This window comes from Aythya marila (assembly GCF_965140915.1).
Source record: "Aythya marila genome assembly, chromosome: 10".
NCBI lineage: Eukaryota > Metazoa > Chordata > Aves > Anseriformes > Anatidae > Aythya > Aythya marila.
In genome coordinates, this window is record NC_139051.1 from 12559968 (window position 1) to 12579688 (window position 19721).

At 34.5% G+C, this 19721-nt stretch overlaps 1 protein-coding gene across 1 annotated transcript in view; it reads left to right on the top strand.

The window, feature by feature from the left end:
• The window catches only part of DNAH12 (dynein axonemal heavy chain 12), a 64449-nt gene that overhangs the window by 15511 nt on the left and 29217 nt on the right, over positions 1 to 19721 (top strand). The window contains exons 19-40 of the mRNA XM_082768102.1: positions 864 to 1058; positions 1244 to 1365; positions 1535 to 1817; positions 3083 to 3202; positions 3610 to 3766; positions 4017 to 4189; positions 5122 to 5274; positions 5680 to 5919; positions 6983 to 7228; positions 7554 to 7673; positions 8578 to 8687; positions 9487 to 9670; positions 10791 to 10931; positions 11700 to 11783; positions 11867 to 12055; positions 12768 to 12887; positions 13646 to 13834; positions 14371 to 14522; positions 15236 to 15374; positions 15462 to 15628; positions 16670 to 16925; positions 18765 to 19064. Of these exons, the coding sequence (XP_082624228.1) occupies positions 864 to 1058; positions 1244 to 1365; positions 1535 to 1817; positions 3083 to 3202; positions 3610 to 3766; positions 4017 to 4189; positions 5122 to 5274; positions 5680 to 5919; positions 6983 to 7228; positions 7554 to 7673; positions 8578 to 8687; positions 9487 to 9670; positions 10791 to 10931; positions 11700 to 11783; positions 11867 to 12055; positions 12768 to 12887; positions 13646 to 13834; positions 14371 to 14522; positions 15236 to 15374; positions 15462 to 15628; positions 16670 to 16925; positions 18765 to 19064 (3840 nt within the window). The remainder of the gene's footprint in view (positions 1 to 863; positions 1059 to 1243; positions 1366 to 1534; positions 1818 to 3082; positions 3203 to 3609; positions 3767 to 4016; positions 4190 to 5121; positions 5275 to 5679; positions 5920 to 6982; positions 7229 to 7553; positions 7674 to 8577; positions 8688 to 9486; positions 9671 to 10790; positions 10932 to 11699; positions 11784 to 11866; positions 12056 to 12767; positions 12888 to 13645; positions 13835 to 14370; positions 14523 to 15235; positions 15375 to 15461; positions 15629 to 16669; positions 16926 to 18764; positions 19065 to 19721) is intronic.

Below are 19721 nucleotides of genomic sequence, written 5' to 3' on the forward strand. Positions count from 1 at the left end.
TTTAACTTTGCTTCTTAATATCTTCAAAGTAAGATTTCATTATTGTTCAAATAATCCACATTTAGTGATGTAGTCCTTGAGTTTTGGAATCAAATTTTGAACTATAGTGTTTACTTTTGGGCAGAAAAACTTTTGGAGGGCTGGGAGAATTTATTCATTTATTTTTTTTAATCAGGCCTCAGAACAATGATGGGTTCAATTTACAGCTGCTTGTCTATTTGCAGAGATAGAGTACTTTTTGTGGTGCTGATGCTATATCTGCTGTCAGGAGAGAAGCTCATCAATTTGCTTTGCAGTTACCCTCTCTAATTCCTTCTAGTTATTTAGAAATAGGTGATTCAGGCAGGCCCAGTTAACATGTAATAATCCCGTAAAGGGTACTTATCCTTTATAGACAGCCTCTTCCAGAGCCATCTGCTATTGTCTGCTTTCGAGACAGGATACTAGTCTGGCTGGATTGGTCCTCTGATCTAGTGGTCTTTCTGGTATTCTTGTGTCCCTGCTATAATTCAGCTGCAAAGCAAGAGCTCCTTGCTGTGGGAGATGGAACAGCATTTGTCACTGGTAACCTGCAGGGTGTTACTGAACCATTAAGTTATCAGAAGTTTGTAATGCTAAAGTGATAACTGCATTTTGGGAAATTCATTTCCAGATACATTAAATTTCTGAACTCCTTTGGCCATCAGTATAAGTCAAAGAACCTAAATACACCTAAATATTGTTCCATTATTTTGCAGACCGCTAGACACTTTTTGTTTTATTTTCTTCTTGTGAACTATCAGTGTCCTCTTTTCCTCTAATTATTCTCTTTAATACTATTTGTGTGGAAATATCCATGTAACATTCTTTAAATATTTATTAAGGAATGGGAAAATCGCCTAATTCAAATTCAGGAGATAATTGATGAATGGCTGAAAGTGCAAGCACAATGGCTTTATTTGGAACCCATTTTTTCTTCTGAGGATATCATGCAACAGATGCCAGAAGAGGGGCGTCTATTTCAGACTGTTGATAAACAGTGGAAGGATATTATGAAATATTGTGCCAAAGACCCAAAGGTAAGGAAGAAAGACTGTATTAAAAAGAAACAGCAGTATTTCTGTTTATAGAATATACAGTGATCAGCTACATTAGCTGCCTAGGCTTTCTAGGAATAAAACAATGTTGTACGTTAGTTGAGTAATTTTTGCTGTGCAAAGTATCTTATTTATAACTTATAGTTTGCATGTGTTTGTTATTACAGGTTCTTGTTGCTACTTCCTTGCTAGGGTTGTTGGAGAAGCTTCAGAACTGTAATGAGCTTCTTGACAAAATCATGAAAGGGCTTAATGCATACCTTGAGAAAAAGCGTCTCTTCTTTCCTCGGTATGATGTGTTTAGGCTATTTCAAAAACAAAAGTCCTGAACATTTATATTGTTGTTCAGTAAGGTCAGCCTTTAAAGCAGCTTGATAGTTCAGTTAGCTTCCTTTCGTTCTTTTCCTTTTTAAAAAAAAACACTTTTTTTTTTCTTCATGTTCTCAATCTTTTTCTAGCTTCTTTTTCTTGTCTAATGATGAAATGTTGGAGATCCTATCAGAGACTAAAGATCCTCTCCGAGTTCAGCCTCACTTGAAGAAGTGTTTTGAAGGCATTGCTAAACTACATTTCCTTCCCAATCTGGATATTAAAGCAATGTATAGTTCCGAAGGAGAATGTGTTGAACTGATTTCAAAGATTTCTACTACTGAAGCTCGAGGTGCAGTGGAGAAGTGGTTAATTCAAGTAGAAGATATTATGCTGAAGAGTGTACATGATGTTATTGCTAAGTCAAGAATGGTATGGATTTTGCAGTATGTTTTTATGTTTTTTGTAATAATTTAATAACAGTGGCACAAAGAGAAATAGACCTTTATTTTAAGGATGTCTCTTGGCTTCCTAAAATTCTTACTGATCACAAGTGTTCATATAGATGAAGTTATGGCACCAGGAACAAGTTAACGTGACTTGCATTTATAGTGAGTTAAGTAAGAGTTTACTTTGGATAAGAATTAAGTTGTTTTCCTGTAACAGTGGATTTAATCTTTTTTAAGATTCACAGCAATATGGTGTTTCTAGGATATATAATTTGAAGTAAATGAATTATTTAGCATTTTTTATTTAACTAGAAGTTAGAAATCAATTAAACATTTACAATATGCTTGCTCCCTCCTAAAGGAAAATAATTTACCAGAATATTTACATATTATGGAAAGATAAGTACATGAATCTTTAAAAATTAATTGATAACAAATTGCAGATCTAAGGGGAAGATAATTTGGACTTGGAAAAAAGGAAAAGAATGTTTTCAGCAAAGAATGTTAATAGGATCATAATATATGCTTCTGTATTAGATCACAAAAACAGAATGGTTTGATTTGGATGAGACCTTAAAGATCATCTAGTCCCAAGACTCCTGCTGTCAGCAGGGACACCTCCCACCAAACCAGGTTGCCCAAAGTCCCATCCAACCTGGCCTTGAACAATTCCAGAGGTTGGGCATCCACAACTTTCCTGGGAAGTCTGTTCCTGCACCTCATGACCCCCACAGTAAAGCATTATTTCCTTATATTTAATCTAAATCTACAGTCATTTACTTTAAAGCCATTACCCCTTGTCTGTTGTTATACTCCCTGCTGAAGAGTCCCTCTTCAGCTTTCTTGTAGGCCCACCTTTAAGTACTGGTAGGCCACTAAGGTCTCCCTGGAGCCTTCATTTCTCCAAGCTGAACAACACCAACTCCATCAGCCTCCATCATAGAAGAGGAGCTCCAGCCATCTGATCATCCTTGTGGCCCTCCTCTGGACTCACCCTAACAGGTCCACATCCTTCCTGTGCTGGGGGCTCCAAAACTGAATGCAGGGCTCCAAGTGGGGTCTCATGAGAGTAGAGCAGAGGGGGAGAATGACCTCCTTCAGCCCGCTAGCTGCACTTCTTTTTATGCAGCTGGCTTTCTGGGCTGCAGGTGCACATTGCTGGCTCTTGTTGAGCTTTTCATCCAGCAATACCCCACTATTTAAGTATGCACTGACACTGTATTTGTACACTGTATTTATCTCTTTCAGGCATATCTAGAGACTGAGAGAAAAAGCTGGGTTCTGGAGTGGCCTGGACAAGTAGTTTTGTGTGTGTCTCAAATGTTCTGGACAAGTGAGGTACATGAAGTTCTTTGCAGTGGACCAGAGGTACTATGTAATGCGTATTTTATTTTATTTTTAAATTTTTATTCATTTTTCATTTCAGCTGATGTATTTTGCCTAGTAAAATCTTCTCTTTCTACAATCAAAATAAAATTTGATAAAATGTCAGCATATGAGTTTGATGTGCATGAATATCTGTAAAGTGATTTATACCTTTGATTCAGGTATTTGAATACTCCTGTTTAGAGCAAGCCTGGATTAAAATGTAGTTTTGGAACATACATGAAAAACAGTGATTGAGAGAAAAATTGATGAAAAAAAAAAAAAAAAAGATGATGTAAAAATATATAGGTTTAATAAGCAATCTCCATTAAGGTATTTAGTTACTGTGAAGAAGTCTGGAACACGAAGCTGTCATATACTCAGTTTCATAATTACCTTTTTTTTCCCAGGAGTTAAAGGATTACTATAATACACTTCAGCTTCAACTAAATGATATCGTAGAGCTGGTAAGAGGAAAACTTTCAAAGCAAACAAGGACTACTCTGGGTGCCTTGGTTACTATTGATGTTCATGCTAGAGATGTCGTCATGGAAATGATTCAAAGTGGTACTTCTCTTTTAAAAATATTTTTCTTTCTGTGTCTCTTTAATTTCATTATGCTGAGATAATTAAAAAATGCTAATCAGTCTGATTTTGCTGCATAAAACACAACAGTTTTAAGACATGAGCATCAAATGTATGTGAGTATTTGGACGTGAGCATAAACAGTAATAATTTCAAAGTCATTTTAAATTTAAATCTAATAGAAAATCCAGTTACCTAAAACTTCTCTTACTTTTAATTATGTATTTATCAGGTGTACAGAGTGAAACAGACTTTCAGTGGCTTGCACAACTACGGTATTACTGGGAGTCTGAGAACGTTCGTGTCTGCATCGTTAATTGCAATGTAAAATATGCTTATGAATACCTTGGAAACTCACCACGCCTTGTCATTACTCCTCTAACAGACAGGTGTTATCGCACCTTGGTATGATCTCAACAATAAGTGGTACTAAATACCATATTTACTGTAGTATGTTATTTTTTGAATTGTTCATTATAGCCATAGTTTTAGGGCTCTCAGTTGTTCAGAGACTGCTATTTCTGTAAAAGACAACTTTCAAAGACCATAATTTCTATAGATTATTGAAAATGAAATTGAGCTACAGTAGCAAATCTGGACAGCCCATCAACATGACTTAAATTTTAGTGGATTTTTTTGTTGTGAATATGATTTTTAAAATATGTACAGAAAAACTTCCCTGTTTAGGTTTTGTCACTTTCTAGGTTACGAGAACATAAAATCCATTTCTGATGCCCTGTAGTTATTAAATGAAATGGCGAAGGAACCACTTCTGATCATAGCTTTCCTAAGACTAGTAGGAGTTTAGCAACTTTTTAGTCTCCCTGCTTCTGTTAGAGGTGTTTACTGTTTTATCATCAATTAACCTTACAATGGAAAATTACCATGCATACCAAAATGATATACTGTGAGGAGTACAAATGCAACAAAGAGGGACAGTGTAGGAAAGAAAAAGAAAATATGAAAAAGTATATTAAAGTAGTAGTGGAGGTAGAAAATAGTAAACTAATTGCTTCAAGTCTGGTGTGAAAGAAGTATCTAAACAAGATGTATCTAAACTGGATTCAATAAAGTTCGAGTAACTAATCATGGTCATGATCATAATGTATAAAACCAAATTCTCTTTTAGGAAAAAATTATTTCTCTTGTCTCTATTTCTAAGTCATAAGTAAATTTCAGTTTATTTTTAAATTTGCATAATATATAAATGTACTTTTTCTTTTAGTTTCATACAGTCATTTTATTTATCTAATACAATTTAAAGTAACACTTTCATTCAGAATAATTTCATATGAATGAAGTACTAATAATTTCTATAAACTATGTCTGTTCCTTAGATCGGAGCTTTTTATTTAAACCTTGGTGGGGCCCCAGAAGGTCCAGCAGGAACGGGTAAAACAGAGACCACCAAAGATTTAGCTAAAGCTTTGGCTGTGCAGTGTGTTGTCTTCAACTGTTCTGATGGCCTTGATTACCTGGCAATGGGAAAGGTAAATAGAATTAAATGTTAGGCTTTGTATTTTATTTATTAGGATGAAAAACTGTAGGGTGCCCACTTAGCAGCCACACTTGAATAAATTAGTGTCACTTGTGGTTTGCTACCCTTGGACACAATATAACAGTCCCTACATATGTTAAACTTTCTATGCATCATGAAATCCTGTAAGTCACTAATTAAAAGAAACAAGAGTTCACCAGATAAGAATCTTGTGATTTAGCTTTCTTTAAAACAAAGACTTTGTCATTATATCATTGACCTTTGCTCTAAACAGGCTTAGATATTATCAGAATTGTATCTTTCATGTAATTAAACTTCCAACATGATACTCTTAGTTTCTTTTGAATCCTTGAAAATTGTGTTAGAGATATTATTGCTGTCTTTCTTAATTTTACAGTTTTTCAAGGGATTGGCTTCGTCAGGTGCATGGGCGTGTTTTGATGAATTCAATCGCATTGAACTGGAAGTATTGTCTGTTGTGGCACAGCAGATCCTTTGCATCCAGAGAGCCATACAGATAAAGCTAGAAACATTTGTTTTTGAAGGAACTGAACTGAAGCTTAACCCCAACTGTTTTGTAGCTATCACTATGAACCCAGGTTATGCAGGACGTTCTGAACTTCCAGATAATCTGAAGGTAAAATTGTAAAATACATACCTTTGCTTAAAAAAAATATTTTTAAAATAGTAATAAAAATACATATTTCTGGTATTATTTCAGGTTTACTTCATATTTTACCACATACTTGTTTTGTGATTTACACATACCAAATCTCTTTTTTCCTAACTACTTTTGTTATTTCTGAAAGACTTTAAACTTTTTTTTTTTTTCCTCTTGTGTCTATTTGTGTTTTTAATGCTTATTTTTCCAGGCCGAAGACTTCAATACCATAACAAGTAAACTGGCAAGTGTCAGACTGTTATTATATTGTATTATTTGGATGATAACTTTTTTAGGATGGAAGGATATGTTGGAAGAATGCTTTAAGAAAGTATTTTTACATAACATTTATTGTAGGCTTGTTTAAAAGAAGTTCTGGTGAACTACACTTCATACATATAATGAGTTTGCTTAGATTACATGATTAAATAAAATCTAAGGGATTATTGTTGTGACTAGATGAGCTGTTTCATTAAGGAGGTTTGGCTTTAACAAAGTAATTAGGAGCCTTTTGGAAGCAGTGCTACAGTGTGCTGTTCCTTAACACTCAGGGTAGGGCAGAGTATGTGCTACACTATACGTGTCAATTTAAAGCAGACTTAATATGGTATGAAAATATGTCAAGCACTGATTACCTCAGGAAAGGAAGTGCATTCTCTCATGCTATCTACATCACTTACTGCTGTGTTGGATGCCATAAGTGGCAAACTGCACTCCTGGGGCAGTGTTGTGGGGAAATAGCTGCAGAGTGTTTTTTCTGCATTGAAGTGTACATGGAGATGGATCTTGATAGTGTTGTGTTTACATTAGCTTCATAGCAAGTCATAAACTCTCTCTGCATAAATTAGCACTTTTTCTATTTGATTGACTCCCAGTGTTCTGTACACTACTGCTTTCCAGTGTGACTGTGTCAATGATCCACAGCCTATCTACATAATCATATTAAGCAGTACTTCAGTAGAAAGTGGAAATGTTGTGGTGGGATGATCCATTACCCACAAAAATGATCTAAAGATATTTCTTTGGGTATGTGTTTCAGGTTCTTTTCCGAACAGTAGCCATGATGGTTCCTAACTATGCTCTGATAGCAGAAATTTCTCTCTATTCATACGGATTTCTGAATGCAAAGTCATTGTCAGTGAAGATAGTAATGACCTACAGGCTTTGCTCAGAACAGCTTTCCTCTCAGTATCACTATGACTATGGTATGCGAGCAGTTAAAGCTGTTTTGGTGGCTGCTGGGAATCTAAAATTGAAATTTCCAGAGGAAGATGAAGATGTATTGGTGAGTTCAAGGAATAATTCATAAGGAATTTTACTGGTGCGTGCAGTTCTGAGGGTATTTCCACCACATCTTCACTGTCACATCACTGCTCCACTTTATTTATCTTCCCTATTTGTGAAAAAAAGATTGTCTTTTTTTTTTTATTAACATCTGTTAAGTACATGCTGCACTTTCCAGTGCTCTTCTGCTGATTGCACAATTGTGTTTAACTGCTTATCAAAGGCACCATATAATTAATAATCTTTGTTACATATTGTTTTAATATCTGAACAGTTTATTCTTTGTTTCTAATGAGAAAAATAAACTGTGTAATTGTTTTTTCTAGCTTCTTAGATCAATTAAGGATGTGAACGAGCCCAAATTTTTGTCATGTGATATACCCCTTTTCATGGGTATAACTAGTGATCTATTTCCTGGAATCAAACTTCCTGATGCAGACTACAATGTAAGTATACTTGTAACCTTTTGTTAGTAAAAATTATCAGTTTTGCTTGTTTATCTTGTAACCAAGTGTAATTGATACAGTAATTTGTGAGTTGTTGTGAGATACAGAAAATTGTGAATGTTTGCAATGAAACTTTGTATCACAAAAAATTCTTGGATCTGTTGTAAATTTAATTCACATCTGAGTTCCCTTACATCCAGAAGGGCTGTGTAAGGCATCTTACAAATCAGAAACTGATCTGCAAATGTACCGGATTTCAGAGTCTCTGGCTGATTTCCATCCTAATTTTGGATGTAATTGATCCTAATTGTTGGATATATTTCAGTGAGATTAAGCTTTGTGCTTGCATTTTCTTTTTGCTTATAACAATAAATAAAGCACAGTTCCTTTGTAGGAGGATCATTGGGAAGAAGATGAAGATGGTGGAAAAAACAGAATGGATTCACTTTTAAAAATTTTCCAGTAAACACTAGACTCCTGTCAAAAATGTAGTATACTGATGCACAGGGTTGGTTTGCTGCTGCTGATATGCCTTTCCTGCAGGACAAAATTTGTAGTTAACTCCTGTTCTAGCATAGGAAGTACGGAAGTGATTTTTTTTTTTTCTTCAGGGATGTTTGTTCTATTCTGGTTAATTAATATCTGAAACACTACTAATGTGAAAACCTTGACAATGATCCTAATTGTTCTACTGTAGTCCAGGAGATGAATTTACTTGATAGGGTGCAATGAATATTTACTTGTAATTTTACTAACGAATAAAATTAATAAATATGCTTAATCTGGAATACATTTATAATTAGTAAACACAAGAACAGGGTTTTAAAAGTGGGGGGGAGGGGAAGGAAGGAAAAGTAAAGAAAAACTTGTAGTAAATGATAAGACTGATTTGTTTTGATTTTAGGATTTTCTGGAATGTGCAAAAGAATGTTGTATTCAACATAATGTCCAACCTGTAAAAGCTTTCATAGAGAAAATGATACAGACGTATGAAATGATGATTGTTAGACATGGGTAAGGTTCCCATTACTGTTTCACAAGCTATATTTGTCATCATTTGGGTTTATACCATGGTTATCTATATCACATATAAAAGGTTTTAATGGTGGCAAAATGTTTGTGTTGAAATATTTGGTTAACCAATACTACTTTAACGTGTACCGAAATTCTCATGAATCTAGTGTCCAGATTTTGGCCTGGATAGAGCTAATTTTCTTAATAGTGGCTGGCATGGTGCTGTGTTTTGGATTTAGCATGAGAATAATGCTGGTAACACACCGATGTTACAGCTGTTGCAGAGCAGTGCTTATACTGAGTCAAGGACTTTGCAGCTTCTCATACCACCTGCTAGTGGGCAGGCCTGGGGTGCTCAAGGAGCTGGGAGGGGACAGAACCAGGGCAGCTGGCCCAGCCTGGCCAAAGGGATATTCCATGCCATGTGGCATTGTGTTAAGCAATGGAACTGGGGGGACTTGGCCAGGGGGGCTGCCGTTGCTGAGATTGACTGGCCATCAGTCAGTTGTAATGAGCAATGGTGTTGTGTGTTAGTAATCAGATCTCTGCCATTCTGTTCCTAGGGGTATGTGTGTGCGTGTTGTAAAAATCAGGCAGATACACAATATAGGCTTGCAAGTTCATGTATGATTTTGAATGCAACACATTTAAAAAGTTATTTTCTAGATATGTGGGACAGATCTACCAAAATATTTAAGCATATGGATGATGATGTTGGCCTTCATGTGGTCTGTAAAAGTAAAAATTGCAAGATATCTATTAACAGCTTTTTTTTTTTTTTCTTTCTTCCATCTAACAGCTTTATGCTAGTAGGGGAACCATTTTCTGGGAAGACCAAAGTTCTACATGTGTTGGCGGATACACTGTCTCTGATGAATGAGCGTGGTTATGGTGAAGAAGAAAGAGTAATTTTTAGGACTGTGAATCCAAAATCAATCACTATGGGTCAGCTTTTTGGGCAGTTTGATTTGGTATCTCATGAGGTAATGCATGTTTTTTAAATAGTGTGTATTAATTGCCTGTCTTTATCTGTTTCATCCTGTCACATGCTGTGGCTTTCATGGGGCTTGTATGAATTTACTTTTTTTAACTGCATTTTAACTTTAGGTTAACTCATGATGTTATTGCACAGCTGTTTTCAGGTCAGGAAAGGCATCTACTTCTGACTTTTAAGTCCCACTTCCAGACAGTGTTTCTTCATTCTCTGGAATCCAGTGTTTGTAGGGCTGTACTGTTAATAACATTACTGGTTCATTGGTTTTAAGAATCAACAAGCAGATATAACAGTATGTGTTTTTTTTTTTTGTTTGTTTGTTTTGTTTTGTTTTTTTAAACCCCATATATGTGAGACCTCCTTGATTCTTGATAGTAAACAGTTGAATTTGTGGTTTTATCACTTTAAACGCACATGAGAATACAATTTTAATTACTGTTGTTCTAACTCAGATGGCTGGTTTCAAATTAATGTTGAAAATGCAGCAGTAAGTGTGTATGTAGTTACATAGGTTTAAATATGCAAAATAAGCAATGCCATTCTGAGAGGCGTTGTCCTAATATAGCTCTATCCATGCTAGGGAGACATACCAAACTTAACTGGATTAATTTCTCTGTCAGTTCTGATCTAGTATAATCAAAGAAGTGCCAAAACAATCTGGAAAAACTTATAAACTCATCAGTTCCCCACTGTAAAACTTAGGTTTGGAGAAGAAAAAATATAGAAGAGTGAATATGAAATACTGAAACTTAGGATGAGTCTGGGAAGAAGATGATGCAAGCCAGAAAAAAAGTACTTCTAACTTTCTGTGAAATGAATTCACTGTCTTCTGTTTTAACAAAAAGTATTTTTAAAGGCAAAAGATCACTGTTTTTAAATTTGCTGATGTTGTGTGCCCCTTTGTGAAACTGTAAAGCTATATTCTGCTCTCCACAGAGCAAGAAAATTGTTAAAGAGAATAAAAATGAAAAGGAATAGCTTACTTTTTTTTTTCAGTTCAATATGAACAGTCTTTGGCAAATACTTACTAATAGGATTACTGGTAGTTTAATTTGAAATATCTATACTATTGTCTTTTTACCTTTCATTCCTACATTCTCCCCTTCTAGTGGACAGATGGTATAGTTGCTAATACTTTCAGAGAATTTGCATTATCTGAGACTCCTGAACGCAAATGGGTTATCTTTGATGGCCCAATTGATACTCTGTGGATAGAAAGCATGAACACGGTTCTGGATGACAACAAAAAGGTATCAGTGCAAATAAATGCCTAAATGATATATGACATTTTGAAACTATTCTTCTACATATAAAAACGCAAAAGGGAACAGGAAAACTTGGCATTTCAAATACAAGGTGGCTTTGAGAATAAGTTGTTAAGTCTTCTGTTTGTTTTTTGTTGTTTTATTTTGGAATCATAATCATAGTATCATCCCCTAAGACGTTTAATGTATAGTATTCCCTTAATATCAGATGTTTGTAATGAAAATGAATAATTCAATTTTAAATTAAAAAAAAAATACAATCAATATAAAGTCCACAATTTCAAGTTGTCACTAATTAAGTTTCTGCAATTCCAACTGAAGACAAAAAAGGTTGCACTTTCAATATTAAATTCTGAAGTTAAATTTGTAACCATACAACTTCTGAAAATGGGCCTTAAGAATTTGAATGTGTATATAAAAAATACAGACGACATTTTGAGTTTAAATTTTGGATAATTTGTGAAAATACTCGATTTGAACTATTGTCATATACAGGGTTGATAGTTATTGGTAATGAACCTACTGGTAGGATGATGTGGAGTACTATGATGTAAGTGAAGAATTTAGGTAATGCTTATAAACTACTGTTTTTTTGCTCCAAATTATTAAACATTTTATGTGGTTGGCATTGCTTCTGATTAAAGTGGGATTTGCTAATCTTCACGTACACATCCAGTGTAATAGGAAGGGTAATTGACAACTGCATGTTTTCTTTTTTTGTAATCTTACTTGTGAATTTTTTCTTAATTGAAGCTTTGTTTGATGAGTGGAGAAATCATCCAAATGTCCCTTCAGATGAGTCTAATTTTTGAAACAATGGACCTTTCCCAGGCATCTGTAAGTTCTGTATTTAATGGAAATATAAAACTAAGTTAAATAAATTAAATATATAATAAAGGAAGTTTACCATTCTTCCCTAGCCTGCTACAGTCAGTCGCTGTGGCATGATTTATTTGGAGCCTTCACAACTAGGCTGGACACCACTTGTTACCTCTTGGTTAAGTAAACTGCCTGAACCTCTTAACCTAAAGGTACATCAAGATCTTCTGCAGGGACTTTTTGATTGGTTAATACCACCAGCATTACAGCTCCGTCAGAAACAGTGCAAGGTATTGTTTGTGATTTTTTCCTGCAGTAGTTAGGTGTCCACTTGCATTCTTGTTACTTGGATAGTAAGAGCTGTTGTCTCTTGATGAGGATAATTACCATGTCTATGCAGCAGCCACCCATTATTTTGGGAAGTGCAACTGTTGTATCCGGTGTGAAAAGCTGGAAAGAGAACATTAGGTAAGATGTGTTGTAAGTTCATCATAGTTTCTACCTTGTTCTTTTCAAAAATTAATCATTCAAAGTATTTAGTGGAAAGTCACCCTTTTTTGCATTTTTGGTGGTGCTTTTCTGTGTTTTTGTTTTTGTTTGTTTATTTGTTTTTTCCTCTAAAGATGTTGTTTTGAATAGAGAAAGCACTTTTTTAAGTTTTAGGGAAATGTACATGTATTTTTTTTTTCAATGTGTTTTTTAGTGCATGCTTTTAGTGCATGGGCTTTTGCTTGTTCATTGTTGTAGTTGTTTCTGTGTGTTTTTATTTTAAGATGTAAGAATTGGAGGTCCCATGGTAGCCGTGAACATGGTTAACAACCTATATGTTGACATTTCAAGGCTAGCAAGAAGTAAATGATCTTTTGAATGAAAATCAGTGAAAATCTTGCCTCCAAGTATTTGTTCTGAATTAGCTAATTGTTTAATTACTTTAATATTTTGACTCCAAAATGTAAGCTAACTTAACTCAAAGTATAATACCCCTCCTTTTGTATCTCTTAGGAACTGGTACCTACAAGCAATAGCAATGCTGTAGTAGCTCTTACACGGCTTTTTGAAATGTTGATCTGTCAACCTGTACAAGAAGATCCCACCAACAAAAACATCCATGTGTGGATTATGGTTGGTTTTGTGTGTTGTTTTTGTTTTGTTTTGTTTGTTTGTTTTTTAATCATGCTGTAAAATTTGTATGTATCTGTTTCTGCATATGTCTGTTTTCAAAACTAATTGGACTAACACAAACAACTTAGTTTAGGAGTAAAAGATACAAGAAACAATTTTGCTTCTTTGTTGTTCCCTTTCCACAAACTTTGGGAGTGCCCAGATGTGACAGCAGCATTACAAGTAACAGATGTGATTAGATATTTTACTGCTTTTCCAGTTATCTGGGATAACTACTGTTACAGATTGACTTGTTTGAGCAAAATTTCCTCAGGACAAGTTTTCTCTAGAAGTTATAGTAGGTGGACCCTCTGTCTAACCTTGTTTGGTGGTTCTTAAGATAGATCAGGGGGAAGAAAAAAAACAAAACAAAACAAAACAAAAAAAACACACCAGAATGTAGGAGCCTGTATTTAAAATTGAATTTGAAAATTCCTAGATCCTAATTTGCAATTAGAGAATCCATGAGACCACAAATCTCATCCTCTGTTATGTGACATAATAATTTACTCTTTGGCCTCTATTTTTTTTTCAAGTCTTTTTTAGTTTGCTCTGTCATTACTCAGATTTCTAGATCTCTTTAGACCAAGTGTATTCAAGGGCAACCTGTAACACCTTTATTCTTAAATACGTTTCAGAATTATGTCTGTTAATGAGACTGTACAGTGTTCAGATTATGTCATCTTTTTAGACAGCTGCTCATCTTTTTGCCTTTGCAGGGTTGCTTTGCTTTTGCCACAATCTGGTCCATTGGTGGAACTTGTGATGGTGATAGCAGAATTATTTTTGATAATTTCTTGAGGGAAACTTTGGCTGGAAAATCTGGAACAAATCCTGTACCAAAGGTAGTGGGAAAATGGGAATGTCCCTTTGAAGAGAAAGGCTTGGTCTATGACTACGTGTTTGAGGTAAGATTCCTTGCTTCTGTATTGATTGAAGTAAATTTTTACAGTCTGAAAGAAAGGAAAATAGAGGGAGATGTATATTTAACTTTACAAAGATTGTTGGATGTTGTGAAGTGTTGGTGCTGAATCAAATCCTATAGTGCATATTTCATTGATTAGTATTTTTAAAATACTAATGTGCTGACCACTTTTTTTTTTTTTTTTTTTTTTTTAGACAATACCAAGCTGTGCACATCAGTTATGGTCCCTTTTTAGATAAAGCTAAGCTGACAGGGTCAAGTCTGGTTTTGCATAGAAGGAAAGATGGCTATTTTCTGTAAAGATGGATATTGTGTCTGTGGTCTGTGGGCAATTTGTTTGTGTTACAGTTGTGTTTATCATATCCACTGGAAATGTTAGATTCTACTTGCTGGTTTAAAGTTAGGCATATGTTCTTCTGTATGTTTTTTTTTTTCTTTTATCTGGTTGCTTTTTGTTTTTGTTTATTTTTTTCTTTTCCTAACCAAAAGCCTTCATTTTACATCTGTATTTTTTCCTAGCTAAAAGGCAGAGGATGTTGGGTTCATTGGAATGGATTTATTAAAAATATTAATTACAGTGATAAAAATTTGAAGATTCAAGATATCATAGTCCCAACTATGGATACAGTCAGATATACCTATCTGATGGAACTATTCATTGCCCATGGAAAGTAAGTAAATTCAATAGAAATTTCAGAACTATTTGTCATATGTAGAAACATCTTTTACTCTTTCCATTGACTTCATGTTTTTTATCAAGCCCTCAAGGCTTGTTTGGCCTGTTAAAAAGAGGCATTTATTATGAAGAATATAATTTGTTGCCTTAATGTCTAGGTTTGGTTTGGTTTGTTTCAATGAAGTCCTGTTATAATTCTGCTTTAGTGTGTTCATTCTGTGTCTTTCTGATGATTCAGTTACAACAACAGCTTGAGGAAGTTTTGTACTCTTTCTTCTTTGGTACTGAAATATATTTCAGTACTAAGTTAAAATCAATTATATTACATATATATGTGTGTATAAATATATTATTATACAAAAGAACAAAATGTAACAATTTCAGGTTGAATTTCAAGGCTGAAAGTTTTATGAAGTTTAAATTACTGGAAGACCAATCAGGTGAAATTTAAGTTCCACATACTTCCATATATACTCCAAGGCCAGGAGAATGAGAGAATGAGAAATTTCTCCTTCTCCACCTCTGATCCCTTTGTCAATTACAAAGAGGTTGCGTGAATGAGTATTTTAAAACATTAGTGTCTTTTTTAAGGCATTTAATATTTTTAGAGATAGAACTTAGAGCCTTTGTCTTCTAGTTGCAATTAATTTGTAGTTGTTCAGATTTCTGTGGTCTATGCTTTCTTTCTTTCTTTCTTTCTTGGTGAAGACCACTGCTTTTAGTGGGACCAACAGGTACTGGGAAATCTGTATATGTCAAGGACAAGTTAATGAACAACTTGGAAAAGGAGCGCTATTTTCCCTTCTTCATTAATTTTTCAGCACGAACCAGTGCCAATCAGACTCAGGTTGGTAGAACAGACAATCTGTGCTTCAAAAATATGATCTATATAAATATTTAATCTGTGTTCTGAATATTCCTGTCTGCATTGTAGAACATTATTATGGCCAGGCTGGACAAGAGGCGTAAAGGAGTCTTTGGCCCTCCAATGGGAAAAAAGTGCATTATTTTTATAGATGATATGAATATGCCTGCCTTGGAGAAGTATGGTGCACAGCCTCCTATAGAACTTTTAAGACAGTTCTTTGACCATGGAATTTGGTAATTATTTGAAACAAAAGTGAAAAGTTCAAGTTGCTGCATTTGGTGATATAATTATTCACTTGAATTTTCTTTCCAAAACTTTCTTAAAATGCTTTGTAAATTTTATGATACCTTTGCTTTATATGAAAAACATTTAAAGTTGAAGTAACTTTTATGTTGTTCTTTAAGTGATTTTTCAATTTAGGAAATTGATAATTTTTTTCTTTTTTTTTTTTTTCTTTTTTTTTTTTGTGCATGGGCTCTTGCTGAAATTCAGTATTTTTACGTATTAAAAAAAAATAATTCTTTTACACCTTAATTTTTCTGTGTCAGCATTTATCCTTGTTTTTATTTTTTTCAGTGTTCTTTACTTTCCATTCTCTTTCTCCTCCTCACAGTGAATTGGCAGACCTATTTTTTAGAATGCAATTATATGTAACTTTTGATTTTACTCAATACATTGTTTTTTACTGATATCCAAGATTCTCCTGCTCATTAGAATATTTTTCATTACCTTTTCTTTTTAATAACATTGAAATCAGATTTGGTAGTAGGCATGAAGAGAAACAAGCTATATCTCTTCCTAGCTTTTGAGATTTTTTGGCTCAGCTTTGACTGGAAGATTGAACCAGGTTGCCTCCTGGGATTGCTTCCAGCCTGAATTACTCTGTGATTCCAGGCACTTCCTGAATAATGTTACTTTTGTGATTTCAGGCACTGCTCAAATGTCTGATACTCTTGAATAGAGAGAACATATATTTTGCCACCCTACAGTTTTAAATATTGGTTTCAAAATTTCAGATCAAGTTTTATTTAACCCTCATTAAACAAATAATCTTTCTTTCAGGCCAGTTTGATGTGTTAAGATGAGCTGGGGCATAGTTAGTTACAAGACTAGTTTGGGGTTTTATTGCTTTTTGGTTTTAATTGTTATATTTTTATACGTATGTACATATGTTATGCACACAGAGAGCATTCTGTAGTATGGGTGCATTTAAACTTTAACAAATGTGTTATATCTTTCTCTAACTAAATGTCACATTACAATTTATTTTGAAGGTACGATTTAAAGGATACATCTAAAATTACACTCGTTGATATACAGTTACTTGCTGCTATGGGGCCTCCAGGTGGTGGGAGGAATCCTGTTACTCCTCGATTTTTGCGACACTTCAACATTTGCACTATTAATTCTTTTAGTGATGAAACAATGGTCCGCATCTTCTCTACTGTAGTAGCTTTCTACCTACGGGCTCAGGAATTTACTCCTGAGTTCTTCTCAGTTGGAAATCAAATTGTTGCTGCCACTTTAGAGGTAAGAGGAGAGAACCTTAATGGAAGTTTCCTTTAGTTTTAGAAAAATTCCATTAGCTTTATAACTTAATTGGTGAAATAGAGATTTTAGATATTTTGTTCCTTGATATTTTTAACATACAGCCTCATATGCCGTGATAACATTATCTCAACTTTATGGCTGCAGTAACCTTCTTATTCTAGGAAAAGTCTTTTTGAATGTATGTTAATAAGGGCTTCATGGTACCTATCCACATACATCAAGTAGGTCAGACTGCAGTCTCTTTGGGGTTAGACAGGCACAAGAAGCTATGTCATGCAAAGGCAAAATGAAAATAGCAGTTGCAACACTCCCCAGAACCTTCTTTGAGAGACTAAGACTGAAGAAATAATCCTCTCCACTTCCGTGGAGACTCTTTTAACTTCCATGTTGCAGATTTTGGCAAGTATCATATTTGCAAGGTACCACGTGCAAAAAAGGAATGGCAATTTGTGACATCTTTGCAAAGAAGCATCAATTTGAAGACAGCATCTTACATATACATATAGATTTAACAGCTTATGTAGCCAAAACTAGTAGCAATGTTAACAAATCTAATGCCTACCATTAAGTATTCAAAATTGAAATGCATCAGGTAGCTAATATTTGGCCGGTGAGGAATTCTGACAAAAAATCCGATAAGCTCCAAAGGCAAAATCAAATGGCTCAAGTTTCACAGGGGACATGACTTTGGAATTATTAGCAAGTGACTTTCTCTTCTGCTGCAGAACTGAGGCCTTTCTCACACTTACACACTAGTTCCACTTATACCCAAGGCTGTATTCAAGACTGAATCCACCTTGTTCCAAGGCCTAATAGAGCCGATATTTTGGAACGCCTGCCAGATAAGACATTCAAAGTATGAATGATGTGAGGCTGACTGAATATTGCCACTGGAAATCTCTTTGTGCTTTCAGTTTATCCTTCTAAAAAAAAAAGGGGGGGGGGGAGAAATTTGTAAGAAGGTTTTGCTTTTTTCAGCAGAAAATAATAGTAGCAGCCCAGTACAGTTATTACATACAGCTGTTTGAGCGCATTTGACTATATATGCTATTTAAACTGTTTACTTCTGTAAGGATAGAGAATCTGTTCTAGCATGGATTTACATCCAAGACAGTAGTATCTTCTGACTCCTGGGATTAAAGTGTAATGGAAGAACTAGGCTTTGGATATGAGATAGCAGGTGAAATAAGTGTGTAGACAGTACCATGGATACAGTATGACTGTTAAACTGTTGTTTTAGCATTTTGTTTTGGTTTGCAAGTTTAATGTTTGATAATTTTCTTCATATGAGTACACAGAGACAGATCAAAAGCGTCCTCTGCTGGCATTCCCTTAACATGTTACGTATGTTAAATGTAATGTCAAATGACATTAGTTCCATCATACAACATAGGCTATTGACAACATATACATTCAATGTTACAGTAAAACATCATCAAAAGATACTTTTCTTAATCTGACTTCATTCATCATTTTTGTGGACTTTCTTTTAATTTTGAGTAATTTGTAGGTATACAAACAAATAGATTCAAACACCTGAAAACTAGGAAATTAGCATTACATAACTGATTACTTATCTCATTTGCAAATTTAGATTAATATTGCATATATGTTCCAGAACTTCATGAAAAGAATCTGATATATTCACAGGACTTTGAGATCTTTGGACATTATTAGGATTTCTGAAATGTGTGAAACGTTTTCTTAGAAAAATACACTTTTGGAAGAAAGACATTTTAAAATATCTATTCTAATAATACAGTCAGTGATAATGTCTTGTCAATTTTTGCTCATTTTTTCTGTTTTTATTGCCTTTAGGTGTATAAGAAAGCTATCAAAAATCTTTTGCCCACACCAGCCAAATCTCATTATACATTCAACTTGCGTGACTTTTCACGTGTTATCCATGGCTGTCTGCTCATTAAGAGACATGCAGTTGAAAATAAGCACATAATGATTCGTTTGTTTGTACATGAGGTATTTCGTGTCTTCTATGACCGTCTAGTGGAAGACGATGATAGAGCATGGTTGTTCAATTTAATTAAGAATATTGTGAAAGAACATTTCAAAGAAGCCTTTGATTCAGTTTTTGCACATCTGAGGCAGGAAAACACCCCTGTGAGTATCTCATTTAAGCTGTTGTAAAATCATTGTTTTTGTTAAAAATTTAGGACTAGAAAGTTTCTCAATAACAAGTGAGATGTTAGATTAAGTATGCTTGAAAATCAGAGTTGAATTTGGCAAAATGACGACTTTGAAAAAAACGGCTGAAAATGTTTGGAAGGTGTTTGACTGTCATACATGTATATAAACTTCCTTTTCAAAATAACATTTAATTTAAAATGTAACTTTCAGAGACCTGATTTACTGAGCAGAAAGACATTCCCTTTTTAAATCTAGCCCATCATTTATGAATTATGGTGTGGTAAACTGCATTCTGTAATTGTATCGACATTTTAATATTTTGAATGTTGTATAAGTCATGTCATATTCCCTGACATCCCCCTCCCTCCTCCCCCCCGCCCCCCCCCCCCCCCCCCCCATCCCCTTTAATTGCTGTATAGGAGAAATAACTTTGTGGTCATCGTTGCCCGTTTCATATGTTGAGATTTGTGAAACATACATTGTACAAATTTGTTATAATCTGGCAGTTACTATAATGAGACTATAAATGGCTAATCAGGACAATTATGTTCAATAACAATTTTTTAAAAGAATATTGTTTAATCTGGGAAATACAGAATTTTGAGGTGGGTGTTGTTTGTGAGTTAAAAT